Genomic DNA, 21,128 nt, shown 5'->3' with positions numbered 1-21,128 from the left:
TCACTTCGAGTCCCAGTCGGCAGGTTTTAGCTTTTCAGAAAAAACAAAACAAACTGGAGTTTTTTTTTTCTTTTTTTTTTTCTCGAGTCTTTCCAAAGGTGGGAGCTGTTTCAGTTGACCAGCCGCGGTGGCAGGTACATATCCAACTTCACCACACTCTTTTACCTGCCAACAAGAGATTTTACTTTGAGCATACTGATGAAAAGGAAAGAAAAGGACAATTGTTTTGTCTCATTTCTTCCTTTAAGTTCAGTGTGGTTTAAGAAGCAGAGATCCACATTTTATTCAACAGTTTTACTCTGTTTTTTCCCCTTAAGTGGCTCTAAAGGTCCAGGTGTAGGCAGAGAGGCTGTGACGCCCCTCACCTCACCCTCCCCTGCAGCAGCGGCTGCTAAAAGGGTTAAAAACATGAAAGACCCCTCAGAGTGTTTGGTTTGTCCCTTCTGGGCTACTGTACAAACATGGCCTCTGTTCCATTTCTGCCAGTTGATCCCCTGAATCCTGCACACTGGACCTTTAAGGAGGTCAAATCGTCTTATTCCACCTAAATTATATCCTGCATCAGTTTGCTTCAGCTCGTTAGTGAAACCAAGGACGGATTATCGACCGGACAACATGGGCAACAGGACTGTTACACAAGTGATTTAATGAAGTATTCATTTGCTCAGTAATGCATCACTGACTCATTAACCTGAGTTAATGTGAAGGACTGCAGCTGTGTTTTAACACCGAATGCGTTTTGCAGCATTTCATGCATCCGTTGGTGTCCCTTCACTCTTTATGTTCTGAAAACCGATCAGCAGAGCCTTGAACCTTGTGTATCCTATCATCGCAGACATCACGACTGTGTTTGTTTTTGTCAATGGAGCATTAATGTTGCATGGTGATGGTGTTTAAGGGGTGCTCCAGTGATGTTTGGGGCCTTGAGAGGTGAATTAAAAAACAAATGGTCAAATCTCGAGGCCTTGTCTCGTGAAAGGGGTCAGGTCGTCCTCCAGAAGGCACTGAAGGTTAAATATGAAGCTTCCATGTGGAGTCTGCTGTGGTTCACTGCACCTTATGAGCACTCAAAGGCAACAGGAAACAGGTTTATGAAGCACAGACACCTGGAGGAACTGGGGGCAGCGGGGGTCCACACCTGATTCCAGGTCAGCCTCTAGACGGGTCATTTCATACCTGCTCGCACCCAAGACCCACAAGTTTTTAACTTCATTGTGCATCGTTTTCTTCACATTTCCTCGACGTTCAGCCCGACATGCTGGATGTCCGCTGGGATTTCACGTAAAGTTCTTTGGGTTTGAATCATGTTTGGTTGCACAGACAGTTTGTGCTGACAGACCTGCCTTGTTCAGGGTTGTTCAGTCAGGGATCAGGGTGCTGATTGGGGTTTTCGTCCCTGTTTGAGCTTTCATGGTCAGTTATGAAAGGATGAGATTTTAGACGCACATTAGAAAGACCAGGAAGGTTTTTCTACCTCTTCTTCTTCTTTTTTGTGATCCACTGAGTAAAAAATGCCCAATTGTTCATCATTTTCCACATGAGACTGCAGCCAAATGATCATTTATTGCTTGTCTAACTATATTTTGCTGCAACTTCTTTCACTTGTCTTCTGTAATTGGGAGCAAACTTTGCATTTTGATGTATACAATTCTTTTAATCCCTATTAGTTTCTTGTTTATCTCTTTGATATTGTTTTCTCCCTCGCTCTGATTTATTGCCATCGTTTCTCTCTTTCCCTTCCTCCTCCTCCTCCTCTTCTCCTGCTCGTTGTTTCTTATGGCTGTCGTTAAAGAACCTCTTCACGTTTCTTTGTGTGTTTCACAGTGACCCCTACTGGGAGCGGCCGGCTAATGCAGGCAGCTGCTCCGCCGCCCGGCCCAAGACCCTTCACCTGGCCGGCCAGCAGCATACCTCCTCACCATGGTAACGTTTGTGTGCGCTCCTGGTAGCAGTAGTAGTAGTAGAACGTAGTAGTGGTAGTAGTGTGTTTGTGTGTGTGTTTTGTTGGATGTGAGCAGTGTGAGTGGTTTGCTAAACCGTTTGTGTCGTTGCTGATTTGAAATGTGTTCTGGGACTGGTGTCGGTGGGACGAGTTGTGTTTGTGGAGTGATTTTATCTGGTTATCAGTCAAAGCTGTGGAGAGTTTGTCTCTTCATGGAGGCATGTTAAACATCACGGTTAGCCGAGCTCAATGTGTGGATGTCAATGGAACCAGGAAGAAACCCTTCAAAGGGAGGGAGAGGAGCTATCAACACGACACTTATAGATGAAGACTTGAATGCAAGGTGAGGACATTTTTAGCATGAAGATGGAAACAAGGACACTTCCTGAGTAATCGAATGGTGTCATTTCGTCCTCCTGGAGTGTCCTTTTCCTTCAGAAGGACTTCAGGCCTTGAAAGTACCTGAAAGCTGCAGTATAACTTGCTGCAGTGTGTTCTGATTGGTCCTCGGGGCTGCCCACCCACGTGTTCTCCGTACATTGTCGTTGATCTCCTGACATGTTGTCCAGGACTTCAGCTCACCTTTAAAGGACTGAATGAAGATGCAAAACAAACCAAATAATCAAGGCAAAGGCGTCCAGTGGAGACGGAGAAGAGATATTATCAGTATTATCCATCACTGCTTCTGTCCTGATGGCTCACTGTAACCTGCTGCTCATGTCACAGAGCACATTTTAAAAATGATCTGAAGTCAGTGAAGTCTCATGAAAAGACCTTCTGTCTGTTTGCCAGTGCGTTAGTTTGACAGTCGATGCAAACCACCTTTAGTTCGGTGATCTTTCTCCGTTCGAGCATCTTGATGAAGGTGTTTGGTGTCGTGACTTGACGCCGCACCTTGTTTCCACTCCAGGGTTCAAACCTCTGACTAAACGGTGTGTTTAAGTGCTTCGTTACAAACCCGTCACAGCGGATTGTGTTGTGAGTTTGTTTGTGTGTGAGTGTCTTTATCTGTGTGTGTGTGTGTTCGCTGTGTTTTGTGTCTGCGTGTGTGTCGACTCGTTTGCCATCAGCTTTTGTAAGACGCTGCCGTAAAATCGTATTGTTGCCTTTCAATCCGTCATCCCTCCCTCCCTCCCTCCCTCCCTCCTCCTGTTTCTCCTCCTCTCTCCTGCTCCCTCTTTCTCTACCTCTCCCTCCTTTCTCTCTTCCCTCTCTCCCTCCTCAGAGGTCTTTGTCAGCGGACAGAGAGAAGAAGAGATGTGACACCAGGAAGTGAACTGAGACCTGATGCATCGTGGTTGGTGTGTGTGTGTGTGTGTGTGTGTGTGTGTGTGTGTGTGTGTGTGTGTGTGTGTGTGTGGTGGATTACAGTACTGGAGAATAAAGGGGGGATTTGTGTCGGAATCAGGCGGAGAGCTGAAAGGAGACAGCAGTTAATACCTCATTATAGGACGAGCTTCACACCACACAGGTCGTACACAAACACACACACACACACGTACACACACAGTCACACACAAACACACACACACACTCTCAGAGTTGTGGCCTTTTCACACATATCTGATACACTCCAGTATGATGGTATGAGTAACCAGTAGTGACCAATTGAAAAACCCTCCATTGCTGATTTTAGCCATAAATCACATTTGGTTGAAAAGACACCTTTAAGACGGTGAAGACATCGTCCCTGCGTATACAGGTGTGTGTGTTTTGTCCTAAAGAATCAGTTTTGGACCAAGTTAAGTGCAGGTTTGACATTTTGCGTCACAGCAGGTCTCACTCTGTTTTTATTCCAGTCAGGAGTCTGAAAGGTTGAGCAGAAGCCACAGAGAGAAACGAAGAGCGTCTCCGAGGTCGTAAAAGCCGCCAGGCAGCGGGAAATGTCAGCGCGTGTAAAACTTTGACTTTTTTAAGAAAAAGATTATAAATTTGGAAGTCAGTGCTTCATTGCTGCTTCGTCGTATTCATGTGAGCAAAGCACAGCAGAGGTGCGTTCACTGCGTTCCTGGCGGCGGCGACAGCTGACGACGACGGGGACAGTTAAATAAAACAACTGTGGAGTCAAAGTGCTGTAAAATGAAGGATTTTATTGGCACTTGAACGCACCACGTCAGTCTGTTGTATGAGACCTGAGAAGCTCGACACAAACGCTCTCCTCCATGTGGTGTTTATTGTGAGACCTCGGAGTCCGTGCGTCTCCTCTGTTGTGTTCACTGACCACAGGAACAAAATAATCCGGTCAGTTCCAGCAGCCACTTATCTGCTAATGGGTGTGACGCGTCATTACTGTCGCTGCAGTTACCTGCTACTGTGATCTGAACCGCGTTAGAGGTGAGCACCTGTATGATTCTCAGAGACTCCCACCGGCCAATCACAAACAAGTGTTCAACAAACTCTGATCAAGTCTAGCTTTGGCTCTGTTTGTGTATTCAGAGAGTGTGTGTGGGCATGTCACGGTGTGTATGTGTGTGTTTGTATGTGTGTGTGCGCCTCTGGGTGTATTTCTATAGCATGAGTGTGTAGGTGTGTGTCTGAAGGTGAAATTGAGATAAATGGTGGAGGAGCTGGGTGGCCACAGAGGCCCCCGATATACAGTCCACCTGTCTGCTCTGCTTACAGCTGTGTGTGTGTGTGTGTGGGGGGGGGGGGGATATTACCATGCATGAACATGTAAAGGTATCTTTGGGTGTGTATGTGTGTGTGTGTGTGTGTGTGTGTGTGTGTGTTAGCTGAGTGGTTGTAAAGTAAAAGAGACAGATGTACCAGGGAGAGCTCGCCCACTGCAGCCTGCTCACTTTCTCTCTCTATAACACACAGAAACACACAGAAACACACACATGTACACACTCCAGGGAGCTGCTGGTATTCAAATAGAAGCCGAGCTCGTGTGTGTGTGTGTGTGTGTGTGTGTGTGTGTGAGTGTGAGAGAGAGAGAGAGGAATAAAGGTTGAGTGTGTCGGAGGAAAAGTGAGGGAATAGATGAAGGAGAGCGGTAGTTTGGTTGAGATGAAGGGAGGAGGTGAACAAACAAACTCTTTAACAAACTGTCTTTAGTTTCCTCTCTTTCTCGTTTACCTTTGGTTTCCTCCTTCCTTCCTCACATCTTTCCTTACTTACTTTTTCCATCTTTAGTTTCCTCTCTTTCTCACTTTTCTTTCTTGATTCCTTCATACCTCTCGCCCTTTTCTCGTTTACCTTTGGTTTCCTCCTTCCTTCCTCACATCCTTCCTTTGTTCATGTTTTTCCCTGTCTCCTCTAATTCTCCCTGACACCTCCTTTCCTCTTTCCCTCCTTGCATTCTCCCCCCTGTCTCTCTGTATTTAACTCCTTCTCACTTTTTTCTTTTTCACTTTCTTCCCTTTCTCCATCCCGTCTTCATACACTCATTTCTCTTTGTTGACTTCATCACATCCCCCCTCCTCTCTCTCTCTCTCTCTCTCTCTCTCTCTCTCTCTCTCTCCTCCCTCCTCTACTCTCTCCTCTTCTCCTCTCTCTCTCCCTCTCCTCTCCCTCTCTCTCTCTCTTTCTCTCTCCTCTCTCTCCCCCTCCTCTCCCCCACTTTCCTCTCCTCTCCCCCTCCCCTCTCTCTCCCTCCCTTTTCTCTCCCCCCCCCTCTCTCCCCCCCCCTTTCTCCCTCCCCTCTCTCCCCCTCTCCCCCTCCCCCCACTCTCCTCTCCCTCTCCCCTTTCTCCCCTCCTCCCTCCCCCTCTCCCTCACCTTTCTCCCTCTCCCCTCTCTCCCCCCTCTCTCTCCCTCCCCTTTCCCGCTCTCCCCTCTCTCCCTCTCTCCCCCCTCCTCTCCCCCACTCTCCTCTCCCTCTCCCCTTTCTCCTCTCCTCCCTCCGCCCCTCTCCCTCACCTTTCTCCCCCTCCCTCTCCCCTCTCTCCTCCTCTCCCCCCCACTCTCCTCTCCCTCTCCCCCCTCTCTCTCCCTCCCCTTTCTCGCTCTCCCCTCTCTCCCCCTCTCCCCCCTCCTCTCCCCCCCTCCTCTCCTCTCCCCCTCTCTCTCCTCCCTCCCCCCTCTCTCCCTCCCCTTTCTCCCTCTCGCTCTCCCCTCTCTCCGCCTCTCCCACCTCTCCCCCCTCCCCCTCTCTCTTCTCCCTCCCCTTTCTCCCTCTTGCTCTCCCCTCTCTCTCCCCCTCTCTCTCTCTGAGTGTCGGTTTGATGGCGGAGGTGTGATGTGTTCTGATGTGTTTTTTTCTCCTCTCCCATGTCGCATGAGTCGACTCCTGGCGTGTCGCTGACTTTGTTCAACTTTCTCTCTTTGATGCCACACTTCCTCTCTCACCTCGCCTTTCTTTTCTAACCTACTTTCCATCTTCCTTCCAAAAAAACAATATAGATTCTCCTTCTCTCCGTCTGTGTGTCTTTTTATTTCGGAGAGAGCGCCCTGAATTCAATAATTTAACCTTTTCTCTTATTTTGTCTTTTATTTCTCTATATTTTATCATCTACCTGTGTCTTTGTCTGCCAGGAAACATGTTAATAATGGATTGTATAGATTTGGAGGGAGAGAAGTGTGTGTGTGTGTGTGTGTGTGTGTGTGTGTGTGTGTGTGTGTGTGTGTGTGTGTGTGTGTGCGTGCCTGCGTGCGTATGTGTGTGCAGCACAGATCTTTTGATGTCGTGAAGTGATGTTTGTAGTCCAGAAGCATTGATCTTGAGGCCCATCTGTCTGATTGCCACTGAAATCAACAGTCAGAATGTTTGATGAAAGAAATCAGCAGGTTGAGTTTTAGCTAATCTCACCTGAAGCCTTGTTTACCTTCTAGAAGTCGGACAGGAAGAGGACGACCTTTCAGTCACGGCGGCTCGGGGTGCTTCCTGTCTGTCAGTTGAACCACTGCCTTCTTTCACACGTTCCACTCATCTGCTCATTTTCCCAGAATCCTCTGGATAAGCAGCCTGACCTTACTGGTTTGGTCACAGGAGGTGTTACTGGTGGCTCTGGAAGTAAAAGCTCTTGAATCATCAGGACAGAAACATTAATGGACTAAATGTTTGGGATGAAATGGAAGTGATGCCCCGTGTCCTGCGTCCTGCGTTAGTTTGAGGACATTGAAAGCAGTTTTGTGGCCTTCAGGTAAAGATGTAAAGAAGTCTATGAGAAGAATTACTCTGATTGAAGAGAAACGTCCTTTTTCTGGTTCTTATAAGCTCGTGTGTGTGATGTGCGTGCAGAGGAGTGTCGATGTGGCAGGAAGCTCTGGATAACAGTCAGACGTCTCTGCAGGGAACCAAACGCTGAAGTTCAGGTTTTCATCAGCAACACTTCATCTCATAATCTGTCCACACCAGCTGCAGTTTGGGACTTTCACTGGAAACTTCGCTGTTACAAATCCGCTTCCGTCTCGGCTGCGGCGAGAGAATAACACCACAAGAAAACCGTTTGAACTCTTCGTTTGGCCTTTCTTTATATTCCAGAAGTCACACAGGAGCCTGTCACCACATCACGCCACATCACTGCTCCTACCTGCAAATCCCTCTCCTCCTATCACAGCCGCATCAGCGCCATCCACCAGTAAGTCATCTTTGACACGTGATGCGCCCGAGCGGCGACGTGTGACGTGGCACAGTCCCAAACCGCTCTCATAAAGCGTTGAGAGCGACATCTTTTTCACTTTAGATCTAACCTGCAGCCTTTTCCCTCGTCTCCCTCTGATAACAGCTCCCTCCTCTCCTCGTCTATCCGTCCTCATAACTGCAAATCCCTCACCTCATTGGACAGCTACCCACCTGTGGCGCCCGCAAAGGAATCCAGAGCAAACACACACACCTTTTTATTCCCACAACATATATTTATTTTGCCTTATTCCCGGGGTTTTGTTTACAGTGAAAAGATTTGACTTTCACCCCGTCTTCACCTGCCTGTGCTGCTGCTCGCTGTTGCCTGCGGCACTTTTTCAGCATCGCCCAGGCTTGTTACTGCAGCGAGATTTCCCCCCGAGGAAGACGGAGCGCTGGAGAGACGCCACGCACATGAAAAAAACCTGCTGTTTTGCTCCATTTTGGCGCCTATAGATGTGTTTTAGACTGTTTTAACAGGAGAGGAGGGAGTTTCCTGGGCTTTTTTGGAGCATATTGTTGTTTTTGTGGTATTAAAAGTGAGACAGTGAGAGGGAAATGGGACGTGGCCTCGTCGGACGTCTCCTTCCTAAACTCTGATTCATGTTTTGCTGCGTGGAGGAAGAATAATCCGCCTGAAATTAGCTTTAGTTACCGTGCATGGACCTCAGTTTGATTTATTTTATTTTAAGGTTTGAAGATGATTTTGACCTTCATCCTCTTGGATCCTCCTTCCTGTTTTAAATTCAGCTGTGGCTGAGAAAACAGTTTTATCTAATTCCTCATTGAGATGTCAGCTTCACTCATTAGCTTCACAGATGAGGCTTTGCTGTTACTGTAATTCTAACTGAGCACAGTAGCTTCACTCAGTCATATTTTACATTATGTCAGTTGTTGAAAGCAGATTAAAATGTGGCTTAAATGGTGAAAAGTTGCTGAATCTGATTATTAAATTTGCTTATTTGAAAAACTTACCAAACTTATTTGAATATTGAATCTAACTTTGAGTCTTCATATCTTCTCAAATACAAACTCCTCTTCGCTCCACCTGCCTGTTGTGAATCAGTCTTATGGATAAGTAGCTTTGAACTCATGAAAGCTACTGTTTCATCCCATTAAGGCCTGCGCGTGGACGGATTAAGACCTTTTTTACAATTCAGCCTGTTTGTCGAGGAACTGTAGATTTTCAATTAGTGCAAATTTATTGTAAAAACATGAAGGAAGAAAAGAGAATGTGGTGTTCGTGTCGAGGCTGTGATGGAGAGAAAGCCTGAAGCCACGGCTCAGGATACACCTCCGATCAGACTCCTGCTCATTTCATTTACTCTGAGAGACAGACAGGGGGAGAGGGGGAGGGAGGGAGGGAGGGAGGGAGAGAGAGGAAGAGGGGGAGGGAGAGAGAGGGAGGGAGGGAGGGAGAGAGAGGGGAAGGGAGAGAGAGGGGAAGGGAGAGAGAGGGAGGGAGAGAGAGGGAGAGAGAGGGGAAGGGAGAGAGAGGGGGAGAGAGGGAGAGGGAGGGACAGAGAGAGGGGGAGAGAGGGGGATGAAGAGGGAGACGAAGAGAGAGACAGAGACAGAAAGACATCGAGACAGACAGACAGACAGAATTTGTAATTGAGTGTTTTTGAAGAAAAAACAGATCAAAGGCACATTAAGTCGAGCAGGTCCGTGTAATGTGTGATGTGGAAGCCTGAAGCATTTACTGCTGTGAGAGAGCAGAGAGGCTGCTTTTTAAGACTGTGTGTCATTTACATGTTCACACACACACACACACACACACACACACACACACACACACACACACACACACACACAGTGCTGTGTGAACATGTGTGGTAGCTCTGTGCACTGTCAGTGTTCAGTGTCTTTCTTTGCAGTAGAAGTTGTCGTAGTAATGTTGGTAGCAGCAGTATTAGTAGTTGCAGTAATATCAAAGTATTACTGGTAATAGTATTACTAATATTAATATTCCAAATAAACAATACTTTCATTTTGTTTACCTTTGTGGTGGTTTTATTTTATTTAGGAGTCAACTTTCCCTGAACTGTCCGCTTCGTTAATCATGTCGTCAAAAAAGAAGGAAGCATGAATCTGAGCGGCTGCAGCTGCAGTTTGTTTGTGTGGCTCTGCATTGTGTTTGTGTGTGTGCGTGCGTGCGTGCGTGCATGTGTGCGTGCCCGTGTGCGCGCGGTGATCCAGCTGTTGGCCGTTGCAGCAGTTTGATTGACAGGCAGCAGCCGCTGCTGTTATTCATGAGCGTCTTTGCTTCACATTTCAGCCATAATTAATAAACTCACACATGCCTGTAAGGTTAGTGTGAAATATTAACAAGATCTCTCTCTCTCACACACACACACACACACACACACACACACACACACACACACACACACACACACACACACACAGTCTATACAGTGGTGGTAAGCTCACTCCAGAGCAGAAAAGGGGGAGGTCGAGGAGAGAGCAGAAGTGGTAAAAACGGAATAATAATTAGAGCTCAGATGTTTTTTTTGGTCAATTCATCTGATGTTTTTATAACCAATTAATTATTGAGTCTATAAAATGTCCAAAAATTGCATCACAAGTTCCAAATGTGACATCTTCAAATGTCTTTTTCTGTCTTCCCAACTGTCCAAAACCCAAAGAAATTCAAGTCACCATAAAGACAGTATGATATAAACCAGAGGACGGCAGGAATGTCTGTCACTGGACAAACAGGAAGTAAAGTGTGTGTGTGTGTGTGTGTGTGTGTGTGTGTGAGATCTGAACTACCTGCAGGGTCAGACCTGTCTCATGTCAGCATGAGGCAATTAACACACACCTGTCAGACAGACAGGTGTGTGTCAGAGAGACACAGAGCAGTATTAGTGGGAGTAAAGCACCAGTGAAACCAGTAGCAGCAGTCCTCTGACTGAATAAGCTGCTTTTGTTGTTTACTTTCTGTCACAATACACACACACACACACACACACACACACACAGAGACACACACCTCTATCTCCCTGATACAAGGTGATAGACAGGCCAGATGTGTGAGTGTTTGTCTTTCCTCGCACCTGCATACATTTGTGCGTGCGTGCGTGCGTGCGTGCGTGCCTGTGTGTCTGTGTGTGTGACAGCCAGTCACCTTGCAGGTCTGCGGCTCACGGCTGCATGAATAAACATGACTGGCTGTCCACATCCAGTCGCAGCTCCACTGCACTCAGCTTCATCCTGTGTTCTGCTGTGAGATTCATACACACGGCAGTTAAAGTTGGACGTGTTCATAGTTCTCTGCGTTTATATGTTTCGATATTTCTCTGTTGTAATAACAAGATTGAGATGCAGCCCAGTCATTTATGGGTGGAACAGGACCAAGCAGAAGACAGTAGTGGTGTGAGATTTGACGTATTTCAGTGTCTCAGGTCTGAAGCTGCTTACAGGACATCTGTCCACAATCCATCTCTTGACCACGAACCGCCCAGTATGACGTGGACACACGTTACCAGTAAGGCTGCTGGTGTGGAGGATGGTGCATATGATATGATTAAGAAGACAGAGAACAAGAAAAAGGCAGAGGAGAGAGCAAAGCTGAGAGGACGGAGGGATGGGAGAAAAGACAAAAAGATAAATGGAGATGCAGGAGGTGGAGGGGGAGACCGGACACAGATAAATGCAGCCTAAAAGTGCATTGAACACGGCGTCCACATCCTTTTGGCCATATGGTTTATTCTAAAAGTTTTCCACTTTGTTCTCAATGGTTTCTTTGTTTTTCACAGTCTAATGTACACAGCAGTGCATGTCATAACGTGCTTACATGATGATGAAAGTCAGAGATGGAGGAGCGAAGTGACGACGACTGATGGAGAGATTGAAACAGGAGAAAAACAGGAACAGGAGGACAAAGAAGAGGAGTGTGTGGAGAGAGAGAGAGAGAGAGAGAGAGAGAGAGAGAGAGAGAGAGAGAGAGAGAGAGAGAGAGAGAGAGAGAGAGAGAGAGAGAGAGAGAGAGAGAGAGAGAGAGAGAGAGAGAGGTGTGACCGTGAAGTGATGTCTGTGAAACGCAGGATGCAGTCAGTTCTGTCAGGAACATAATTCACCTTGAAGAAGCTTTATGGAACCTGTCTGTCTGACCGTCTGTCTGTCTGTTTCTAACAAACAAACCTGAGGAAAACTTTTCCACTTGAATCATAGAAATCCTCCGTCTGTCTGTCTGTCTGTCTGCTGCCTTTAAATGAGTTCACGTCTACCAAAGTTTGTTTTTGAGTGTGTTTTTGTGTGTCGTGCACAAACACGCTCCATTAACAAACCCTGGCGATTAGTTGTGTAACCCCGTGTGAGCTCCAGCAGCTCACCTGAGGACTTCACACACCTCCGCCTTTGATTTCTGTTCCAGCCGCCTTTGATTCGCAAATCATTTACGATTTGAAGCTGAACTTGATCTCTAACTTTTAATTGGATTCAGATTCAGTCGGCTCGAGCGCAGGAGGCCGTCGGCGGTCGGCTGTCAGAGACTTTGGGGAGGCGAAGCGGCTGCAGCGCTGCCTGCAGTTCGCTCTAATTTACCGTGCACGGCAGTTTATTTTTTAGGATAATTCGGCTTTTTATGGTGCTTGTGGTTTTTTGATCTCATGCTTGGACTGAGAGGTTTTCAAATATTTTTACACATCAGCCTCAAAGGAGAAGCAGTTTAGTCCAGGGGATCTGTGAGAGTGGTCTGAGGACCTGAAGGGGACCTCCAGGGGTCCCCAGATGAATTTAAATCACCGGGTTTCCCCTCAGTGAAAGACCATCAGAGTTTAGTTTCCAGACGTCTGGGCTCAGGCTGTGGCTCGCATCGAGGACTTTTTAGTACCTCGTATGGAATTCTACATACGGCGGCATGAAAATCATCATCTTATTTTGTGGCTGAACGTATTCATTCATTAGAGGTTTTAATCCAATGGTTTCTCTCCTTTGTGCTTCATTTTTATTCTGGGAAGAGTGGAAAAGACATTTAAAGTAAACCTGAAAACTTCTAAATAAGTAACATGATGAAAAATTCATATAATTAAAATATTTACAGCCTTTTGTTTTTGGAGTTTGGTTTTTACTCCATCACAACCTTACGTTGAGTCACAGCAGGACGACGTCCATCGCTGGATCCAGAGGCTCAGAGCCTCAGACTGACTCAGACGCTTCCTCTGGTTGGCCTCCTGATTAGCAGATGGACAGGAGACAGACAAGAAGGAGACAGACAGGTCCCCATTCAGCCTCTGTCCTCCAGTTTTGTGGAGATTCAACTGTGAAAGTCTTCCTCAGATTGGCTCCTCGTCTGTCGTCAGAGTCTATCTGCTGGATGATCGTCGGATAGACACGCTGCATTAGAAACCTCTCTCTCTCTCTCTCTCTCTCTCTCTCTCTCTCTCTCTCTCTCTCTCTCTCTCTCTCTCTCTCTCTCTCTCTCTCTCTCTCTGCACTTCCTCTACCTGTTGCACCCCCCCCCCCCCCAGTAGGATCTCAGCCTATTTCTCCCAGTCATGGTCCACTTGCTGCATGGAAGAGATTTAGCAGGCAATCCTTCTCTCAGATTGGGAGGAGGGCCGAGCCGAGCCGAGCCGAGATAATAGTAAAGAGCTACACCCGCTGGCGGTGTCACCGTCACAATATGAGGTGTCAAAAGTTCCATGCAGTCAGAATAGTTTAGGTGCGTCCCTCATATATTTATTGTGAAAAAGCTTTGTACCAAACTCCATTTGAAATTCTGACATTTTAAGACATGAGTCTGTTATCAACAAAAAATCACCACAATACAACAGAAGTATTGTAGCAGAAGTATCCTGAGCAGCACTAATGACACTAGCTGTAGCACTAATTGCAGTATTAGCAGCTGTAGCACTAGTAGTACCACTAGTGTTAGTAGTATTAGCAGCAGCTGTACTAGAGACCAGTAGTAGCTAATACTACTAGCTGGACCAGGAGCAGCTGAAGTACCAGTATTAGTAATAGCAATAATGACAGTAACTTTAAAGTAATACCAGTATTTGTAGTGGTTGTGTTAAACATTATGAACAGCAGTATGTAGTAGTGTTTGGAAGCAGTATCATCATCAGTCTCAGTTTTAGGAGTAGTAATACCAGTACTTGTATCAGCAGTATTAGCAGCAGATGTAGTGTGTGTAGTAGTCATCATTGTTTCAGTACCAGTGGCAGTTGTGTGAGCAGGTCTGTAGTAGTATCACAAGTATTACCCCTGATAGTGGTGGTAGTATTAGTAGTAGTATTACCAGAGGTACCAGTGGTTCCAGTAGACGCACCAGCTCTTTATCTGCCTGGTGTCACCAGTACTCGCAGTAGTAGCAGCAGTCGTCGTATCAGCAGTGTGTTTTCTGTGGTTCTTGTTGATTGTTTGTCTTCATGAATCCAGTTTACGGGTTTTTAAGGTGGATCGATCACTGGTCCTGTTGGCCAAACACTGTGTGCGGCTCCTCGCAGCGCGTCTGACTGAAGCAGACTTTTTATAGAGTCCTTTAATTATCACTCCACAGTTTTTACTGTGGTGGCGTGACTGCATTAGCTGGGATTGGAAAGCAAACGGGGTGAAATGTATGAAGAGGCCTTTTACTGCCCAGTTAAACAGGCTGTGTGGATAAAAACAGGCTCGTTGGAGAGCTAATGATTTACACTGTGTTCTTCTCGTTGTTGCTAATTTACTAATTGGCTCAGTGTATAAACTCAAACGGAGAATAAAAGCTCATTTGTTTACTGCTGCTTAAGCACATAGAGCATAATTGAATGAAGAAGTTGATTATCCACCTCAGTTTGTAAAATCGTCTTCAGTCACTGCTTTATTATGATGATTACTTCTTTCCTTGACATTTCACACGCCTGAAACACTCCTGATAGCAGATGTTTGATGTTTGTGGCTCTATTAACGGCAGCAGCGGTAAGTCCATGTGCGATGAAGGACTAAAAACTGTCCAGATGTGTCCAACTTTTGACTGATTGACACTAGAGGTTACTTAGCGTACGTCCAGGAGGTCCCGGGCTGCCGGCTTCCTCTGACTGTAGGACTCCTCTGACGGTCCAGACCACATCGTCAGTGGGATTTCAGCTAAATCTTTAAACTAATCTAACCAATCACAGAACGGCTTCCTGAAGGAAAAGTAGGAGCATTAAATATCAAAATGATATTTAAAATACATACAACAGGAAATATAAAGCTGCAGCTAAAATACACAAAACAAAACATGATGAAGTTTGATTTTAACGCACTAATTTATTTCAGTTTTTGTCAGAAAAGCTCAGATCGTCCCCTGAGATCAAAGTGTTTGAGTCCTTAATTATAGTTTGAGGACAAACAGCACAACTGAAACTGCTTCTGAGTCTGTCTTTGTCTGAGGAACACACACACATGCACACACACACACACACACGCACGCACACACACACACACACACACACACACACTCTGTGAAACACCTGTTCTGGAATACTACCTGTAGCTGAAACACACACACACACACACACACACACACACACACACACACACACACACACACACACACACCGTCTGTCTGGTCTAAATTCTTAATCATTGCTGGACAAAAGACACCTCTCTCTCTCTCTCCTCTTCCTGCTGCTCTTTGTCTGTGTCTCTCGCCCGGTCCCATTGTTCTGCCTGTGGCTGTATAAACCTGTCCGGCTGACAGGGAACTCCCTCTGGAGAGCCCAGATCACAGATGCTCTGCTGATGGGATGTCCAGTTAGTTAGCGCACGCACGCACGCACGCACGCACGCACGCACGCACGCACGCACGCACGCACACATGCATGCACACGCACGTTCATTCACGAATCACACGTGGACACACACACACTTTGACCATCATGTCTTCATTCAAGGACGAGTGTCAGACGCCAACACACACACACACACACACACACGTACATGCACACACACACGCACACACACACACGCACACACACACACACACACGCACACACACACACACACACGCACACACAGACAGGTCCATCTGGCCAGGAGAGGTGGTAATGTGTCTGCAGGTCAGGCAGGAGGCCAGCTGTGTTTGTTGGAAGCTTCAGTGAGTCTGCTGGGTCCTGCCATGATTAAGAACTCAAACTCGCCCTCGTGTGTGTGTGTGTGTGTGTGTGTGTGTGTGTGTGTGTGTGTGTGTGTGTGTGTGTGTGTGTGAAGGAGGGAGGGAATGAAAGGGACAGAAAATTAAAATGCCAGAAGATTTCTGCTGCTGCCACAGTCTGAAGCAGACAAAGAGATGAACCTGCTTGTTGCTGAAGGTAGTTTTTAGCAGCTGAGTCTCGGTGGGAGTTTGATGGTGTTTGGGAGCTCGCCGCTCGGCTTTAATGTGATACACACACGTTAAAGGCTCGGTTCGCCCAGACGACAGAAAACTTAAAGATTGTTTTGGTTTTATTTGGTTTGTGAGATCTCTGGGATTTCTGCCTCCTCCACAATATAATAGAGGTGAATGAAATTTCATCTGTGGTGCTCGCAGCACTGAAAAATTACATTTAAGAATAAATGACAGCAGCATCCATCTCCAGAGACGCTTACTGCTCACTCTGAACGATACAGGACGCACTGTGAGGATGAGGAGGAGCTTTGGCTCAGCTGTGAAGAGCTCCTCCTGACATCTCCTGTAGTTCAAGTCACTTTCAAGTCATTTAGCCTGTTGAATACGTCTGTAATATACAGTTTTATTGCTGTTTTTAAAAGCCGTTCATCTCCAGATCATCAGCTTTTCACGAGAGAAGAAGAGCAGCTCTGTTTCCAGCTTTGTGACGGTGTGTTTTTCAGATCATCCACTGGGTTTTGTATAGTTTATCTTAAGACGTAAGAGAATATTCTTAATCTTTCAGTTTGTCTACAAAAATTCTCGTGTGGTTTTCACTTGACAGCAACCGAATATAACGTACAACCACCTTTTATCATGTGACCAAGTTCCAGACGTGGTTCTTGTGTTTACACCCAAATCAGTTCTGTTCTCTCAATGAAGACCTTGATGCAGTTGGAAGCTGCAAAATCCAGCCGTGGATCTTAGAGCTGAGATCATTTTGTTCCATGTTGAATACAAGCTGAGCAGGTCAGACAGGTGTGTCCTTCACTGTTCCTGTCTGTCCGCTCAGGTTCAGGTTCAGGTTCAGGTTCAGGTTCAGGTTCAGGTTCAGGTTCAGGTTCAGGTTCAGGTTCAGGTTGCGTGAAGCTGTTTGTGCACATTGGAAACACGCTGTATTTTTCAGTCCTAGTCTCGTGTGCGGCAGACGCTCTGCTGTTTTAGTCGACGCAGCTGTCTCGCACAGCCGTGTGGTGGATCACAAGTTATGGACGTAACTGTGACCAAAAGCACTGAACTGTAAGCCCACGTGGACGAGAAGCTCCACAGAGCTCACCTGTCAACAGGTCGGCGTCCATCGTCCTCTGAGCAAACTGTCTGCTGATGTGAGCAGCGTCAGTGTGGCCCTGCTTGGCCCTGCTTGGCCCTGCTTGGCCCTGTACTGAAGCTCCTCTGGTGTTCAGCTCTGGTGTTATAATTCTCGCTCTCAGCCGTATCATCGTGCGCTCTCCTCATGCAGACGCCCACACGCCGCCATTGTGAGCGTGAAAAGCTAAAAGCTGTTGAAGCTAATTGCACCAACAAAGGCAGAAGGAGTGTTTGTACAAATCCTCCTCTCATTCTGCTGCTCGCCGCCTTTCTGTTCACTCCTCTCTCCATCCGCCTTGTTTGCCTCCATTTTAGCGTTTTCAGTCGTTCTTCTTCCCTCTTTTCCTCTCGCCGTCTCACCTGTCCTCATGTTTTTGTCTTTCTCTGCTTCGCCTGAACTCACTCCTCTTTGTCTCCTTCTGCTCCCTCCTTTCTTCCTTCAGTGGTCTTTTTAAAAACAGTACAGAGGATAACACTTGAAACAATCAAGTAAACAGGTGAGGGCACGACAGGTGTGTACTTACCTGTCAGTTCCAGATTTTCTTTGGAGGAACATTTGAGTTGCATCTACTTACAGGCTCCACCATGTGACCTGGAGGCCAACTGACAGACCTGCAGTCAGACAGACAGACAGACAGACAGACAGACAGACAGACAGACAGACAGGCAGACAGGAAGTCAGTCATTCGACTCGTGAATCAGTCATCCAGTCAGATTGTCTCCCAGTCGTCCATCTCGCCATTAACCTTGTCAGTCAGCTGTTGTGTCGTCTGTCAATCACCTTATCATCAGTTATTTAGTTTGACATTCAGTCAGTCCGTCCATCAGTCCATCAGACATCTTATGATTTACAGTCATCTATTCTGTGAACCAACTAGTCTTGTAGCCACCTGGTCTTTGATTGGCTGGTCAGACAGAGACTCGGTCAGTTGGTCGCTGTGTCATTTAGTCAGTCATCTAGTCCTTCGCCCAGTGAGTCTGTTCTTCAGTCAGTTATCTGCTTGGTCAGTAAGTCGGTTTGTATGAAGTCAACTCGTCCGTCAGTGTGACGCAGTTTCTCTTCGTCACGTCTTTTTATGGGCTGCAATAGAACCACAATGCTGTCAGTACTGTGTGTGTGTGTGTGTGTGTGTGTGTGTGTGTGTGTGTGTGTGTGCGCGCACACACACACAAATCTGTGTTTGTGACAAAAGCCTGTGCCAAGAGGAAATGTCACTTATCAGACCTTCTAATCACTATTCATATTGTTCCCACACACACACACACACACACACACACACACACACACACACACACGCACAGAAACAGAATGATATCTAGCTCTGCTCCCAGTTGCAATTTACAAGCCTGTATATGAGTGTGTGTCTGTGTGTGTGTGTGTGTGTGTGTGTGTGTGTGTGTGTGTGTGTGTGTGTGTGTGTGTGTGTGTTATGACATGGCTTTGGACCAATCAGCTCTCCCATTTCCAAACACCCTCTCTCTGCCTTCCTCCTTTCTTTCTTTCTTTCTTTCTGTTTCTCAGCTCTCGTCTGGCTCTTGTGTTTTTGTTTTGGATGATTATTGACACCAGCAACAACAACAATAACAACAACAGGAGGGGAAGTTTGGCAGGAGGAGAGAGAGAGGTGCAGGACGGCTGGGGCGAGCGAGCGAGCGTGCTGCGAGCTGCATCCAGCATCAATTATTCAGCTCTCTGTTGCTTTGTACAAACAAGATCTCTGGCAGCGAGGACGCCACAGAAAGACACACACAGAGCGAGAGACGAACTCTGGAAGCTCGACAGAGAGACGTTAGAGTGTGTCGGGATGAAGAACAGCAGTTGAGCCGCAGCAGATTGGACTGATTGACGGGCCGCCGTCCACACAGAGGGATGATGGGTACGACGTGCCGGCGCCTGGGTAGAGTAGACTTGTTTAGCATGTACTCAAACATTTAGTTCAAATATGCCTGGAAAAGGGTCACATGACCGACACAGCAGGCGCTGATTGGCTTCTTGGACTATACTGCAGCAGCAACAGTACTTCAAAATAAAAGCATTTATTCCTTTGGTTTTTTCCTTTTGTTTACCGAGTTGACCCACACGTTCTCGACCCAGTCAGAATAAACCGGCAGTCCACTTTTGGACCACGACCCACCAGTTGGGAACCACATTATCAAGAGTTCCTCAAGGGTTAAGCAGACCCGTGATAAACGTACCTGAACCCAACATGCATGAATTATCATTGTTTCTATGAAGGAGACTCCATCCAGCGCTCGCACTCCGGGGTCACCTCCTGCACATATTAGCAATGAACCCGTCCTGCATGAGGGGCCCCATGTCGTCCCTTTGGGCCCCCTGGAGACTGCTCTGGTCTCTCTCGTTCCGTAACGTTCAGAAGTGAGTGTGAGACGCATGGATTTGTGCAGTAACGTGAACGTGAAGCTCTGAGTTTAGCCTTCGATCTGTGGTCACACCTTCAGGTGGTTATGAGGTCTGGACATTGACAGGAAGTGGACTCAGACGTCCAGACGGAGCTCAGAGTGGATCTGCTGCCTCTCAGTTCATTTGAGCGTCTGATCAGGATTTACACTCTGTCTCACCTCCAAACACACTGATGATGATTCACCGCCGCTGATAGTGAGTCAGCGTGGATCCGCTCAGGTATCAGACTCACAGAACGATCAATCAAACTTTATTTGTAGAGCAGCTTTCATACGGGCTCGTGCAGACCGACGGCTCGTAATCTGATCATAACAACACAAACAGCAAACAGCCTGAGACGAGTGCACACAAACAGAAGAATGAACAAACCAGGACCCTGCCTGACCTGATAGTCTAATGTGGTTTTTGTCCCATCCCGGCCCGGATCCTGGACCGGGTTTTGCTTACTGGGATCCAAGAGAACTCCTGATGATCTCTGCTACAGCCTTCTTTTTAGTGTTTAGCTCATCTATAATATATGAAGTCAGTTGTGTGTGTGTGTGTGTGTGTGTGTGTGTGTGTGTGTGTGTGTGTGTGTGTGTGTGTGTGTGTTTAGCCTGGCCTCAGCACCAGGTTGCTGTATGTAACCTGCTTTGATCAATCACAGCCAGAGAGGCTGGCAGGGTGGCACCCAACAGGTGTGTGTGTGTGTGTGTGTGTGTGTGTGTGTGTGTGTGTGTGTGTGTGTGTGTGTGTGTGTGTGTGTGTGTGTGTGTGTGTGTGTGTGTGTGGTGTTTTCAGTGGGTAAATGAGGGGCTGCAGGGTGGGATTCAGGTGTGTCTTTGTGTCAGTGTGCTTTTGGTTGGAGGTTGTTTGGAAAGTGAAAGTGTTTCACTGTTTTTCCCTCCTTTGAATCTGATGTTATTTGGTTTAAAATCCACTGAAAACTAATGAAACTCCTTCAAAGTCTTCACTGCACACAGTTTGTTTGAGTGTGGACACACATGGATGTAAAGTACAACCTGACGGGTCAGTGGAGGCAAACAAACACGAGGTGGTGATTCTGGTTCAGGATGATCAGCAGACAGGTGTGTTTCAGAGTGTGTGCTGGGCTTTGTTTGTGTGTATATATGTTTTTATATGTTTAACTCTGTGTGTTTTGTGTGTGTGTGTGTGTGTGTGTGTGTGTGTGTGTGCGTGCGTGCGTGTGCGCAGAGGGTGTTGTAGGCCAAAGGTATGTTGTTCTGACTCTGTTGCCAAACTAATTAGTGCTGTAGAGCTCAGAGGCCTGTGGAGAGGTTACACCACACTGTGTGTGCGTGAGTGTGTGTGTGAGTGATATTTTGCCAAAATACCTCTTTGCTCCTCATTCACACACACCTCCAGCACATAAACACCTCAAGCACACACATAAACACACACAGACATCCCTCCGTCAGGTCCTGACTCTGTCTTGGCCTGCGATGCTGCTGTCTTGTTATGTGAGCCACAGGTCTGCTGTGTGTGTGTGTGTGTGTGTGTGTGTGTGTGTGTGTGTGTGTGTGTGTGTGTGTGTGTACTTGATAAAGGCATTCACAGCAAATGCCTTGATTAATACTGTTGTGAAAATCATTGTCAGGGATCAAACTGATCAAACGTCCTTTAAACTAATTTTTTGATCTGCCTGTTTGCTTTCTTACCTTGACGGATAGATTGATGCTGTTCTCACATGTGTGTGCTCAGCACAGTGCTAGAGTCATGATGTGGTTAGCCTAGCTTAGCATAAAGACTGGAGGCAGAGGGAAACGGCTAG

General features: G+C 46.8%; 1 protein-coding gene across 1 annotated transcript in view; it reads left to right on the top strand.

Annotated features, from left to right (window-relative positions):
• npas3 (neuronal PAS domain protein 3) overlaps positions 1-21,128 on the top strand; it is a 250,336-nt gene that overhangs the window by 78,245 nt on the left and 150,963 nt on the right. Inside the window, exon 2 of the mRNA XM_076748704.1 lies at positions 1,825-1,923. Within this exon, the coding sequence (XP_076604819.1) occupies positions 1,825-1,923 (99 nt within the window). The remainder of the gene's footprint in view (positions 1-1,824; positions 1,924-21,128) is intronic.

The sequence above is a fragment of the Chaetodon auriga genome, chromosome 14 (assembly GCF_051107435.1).
Source record: "Chaetodon auriga isolate fChaAug3 chromosome 14, fChaAug3.hap1, whole genome shotgun sequence".
NCBI classification, from domain to species: Eukaryota; Metazoa; Chordata; class Actinopteri; order Chaetodontiformes; family Chaetodontidae; genus Chaetodon; species Chaetodon auriga.
Note: the sequence above shows the minus strand (reverse complement) of the source record. Positions and strands in the feature narration are given on the sequence as shown.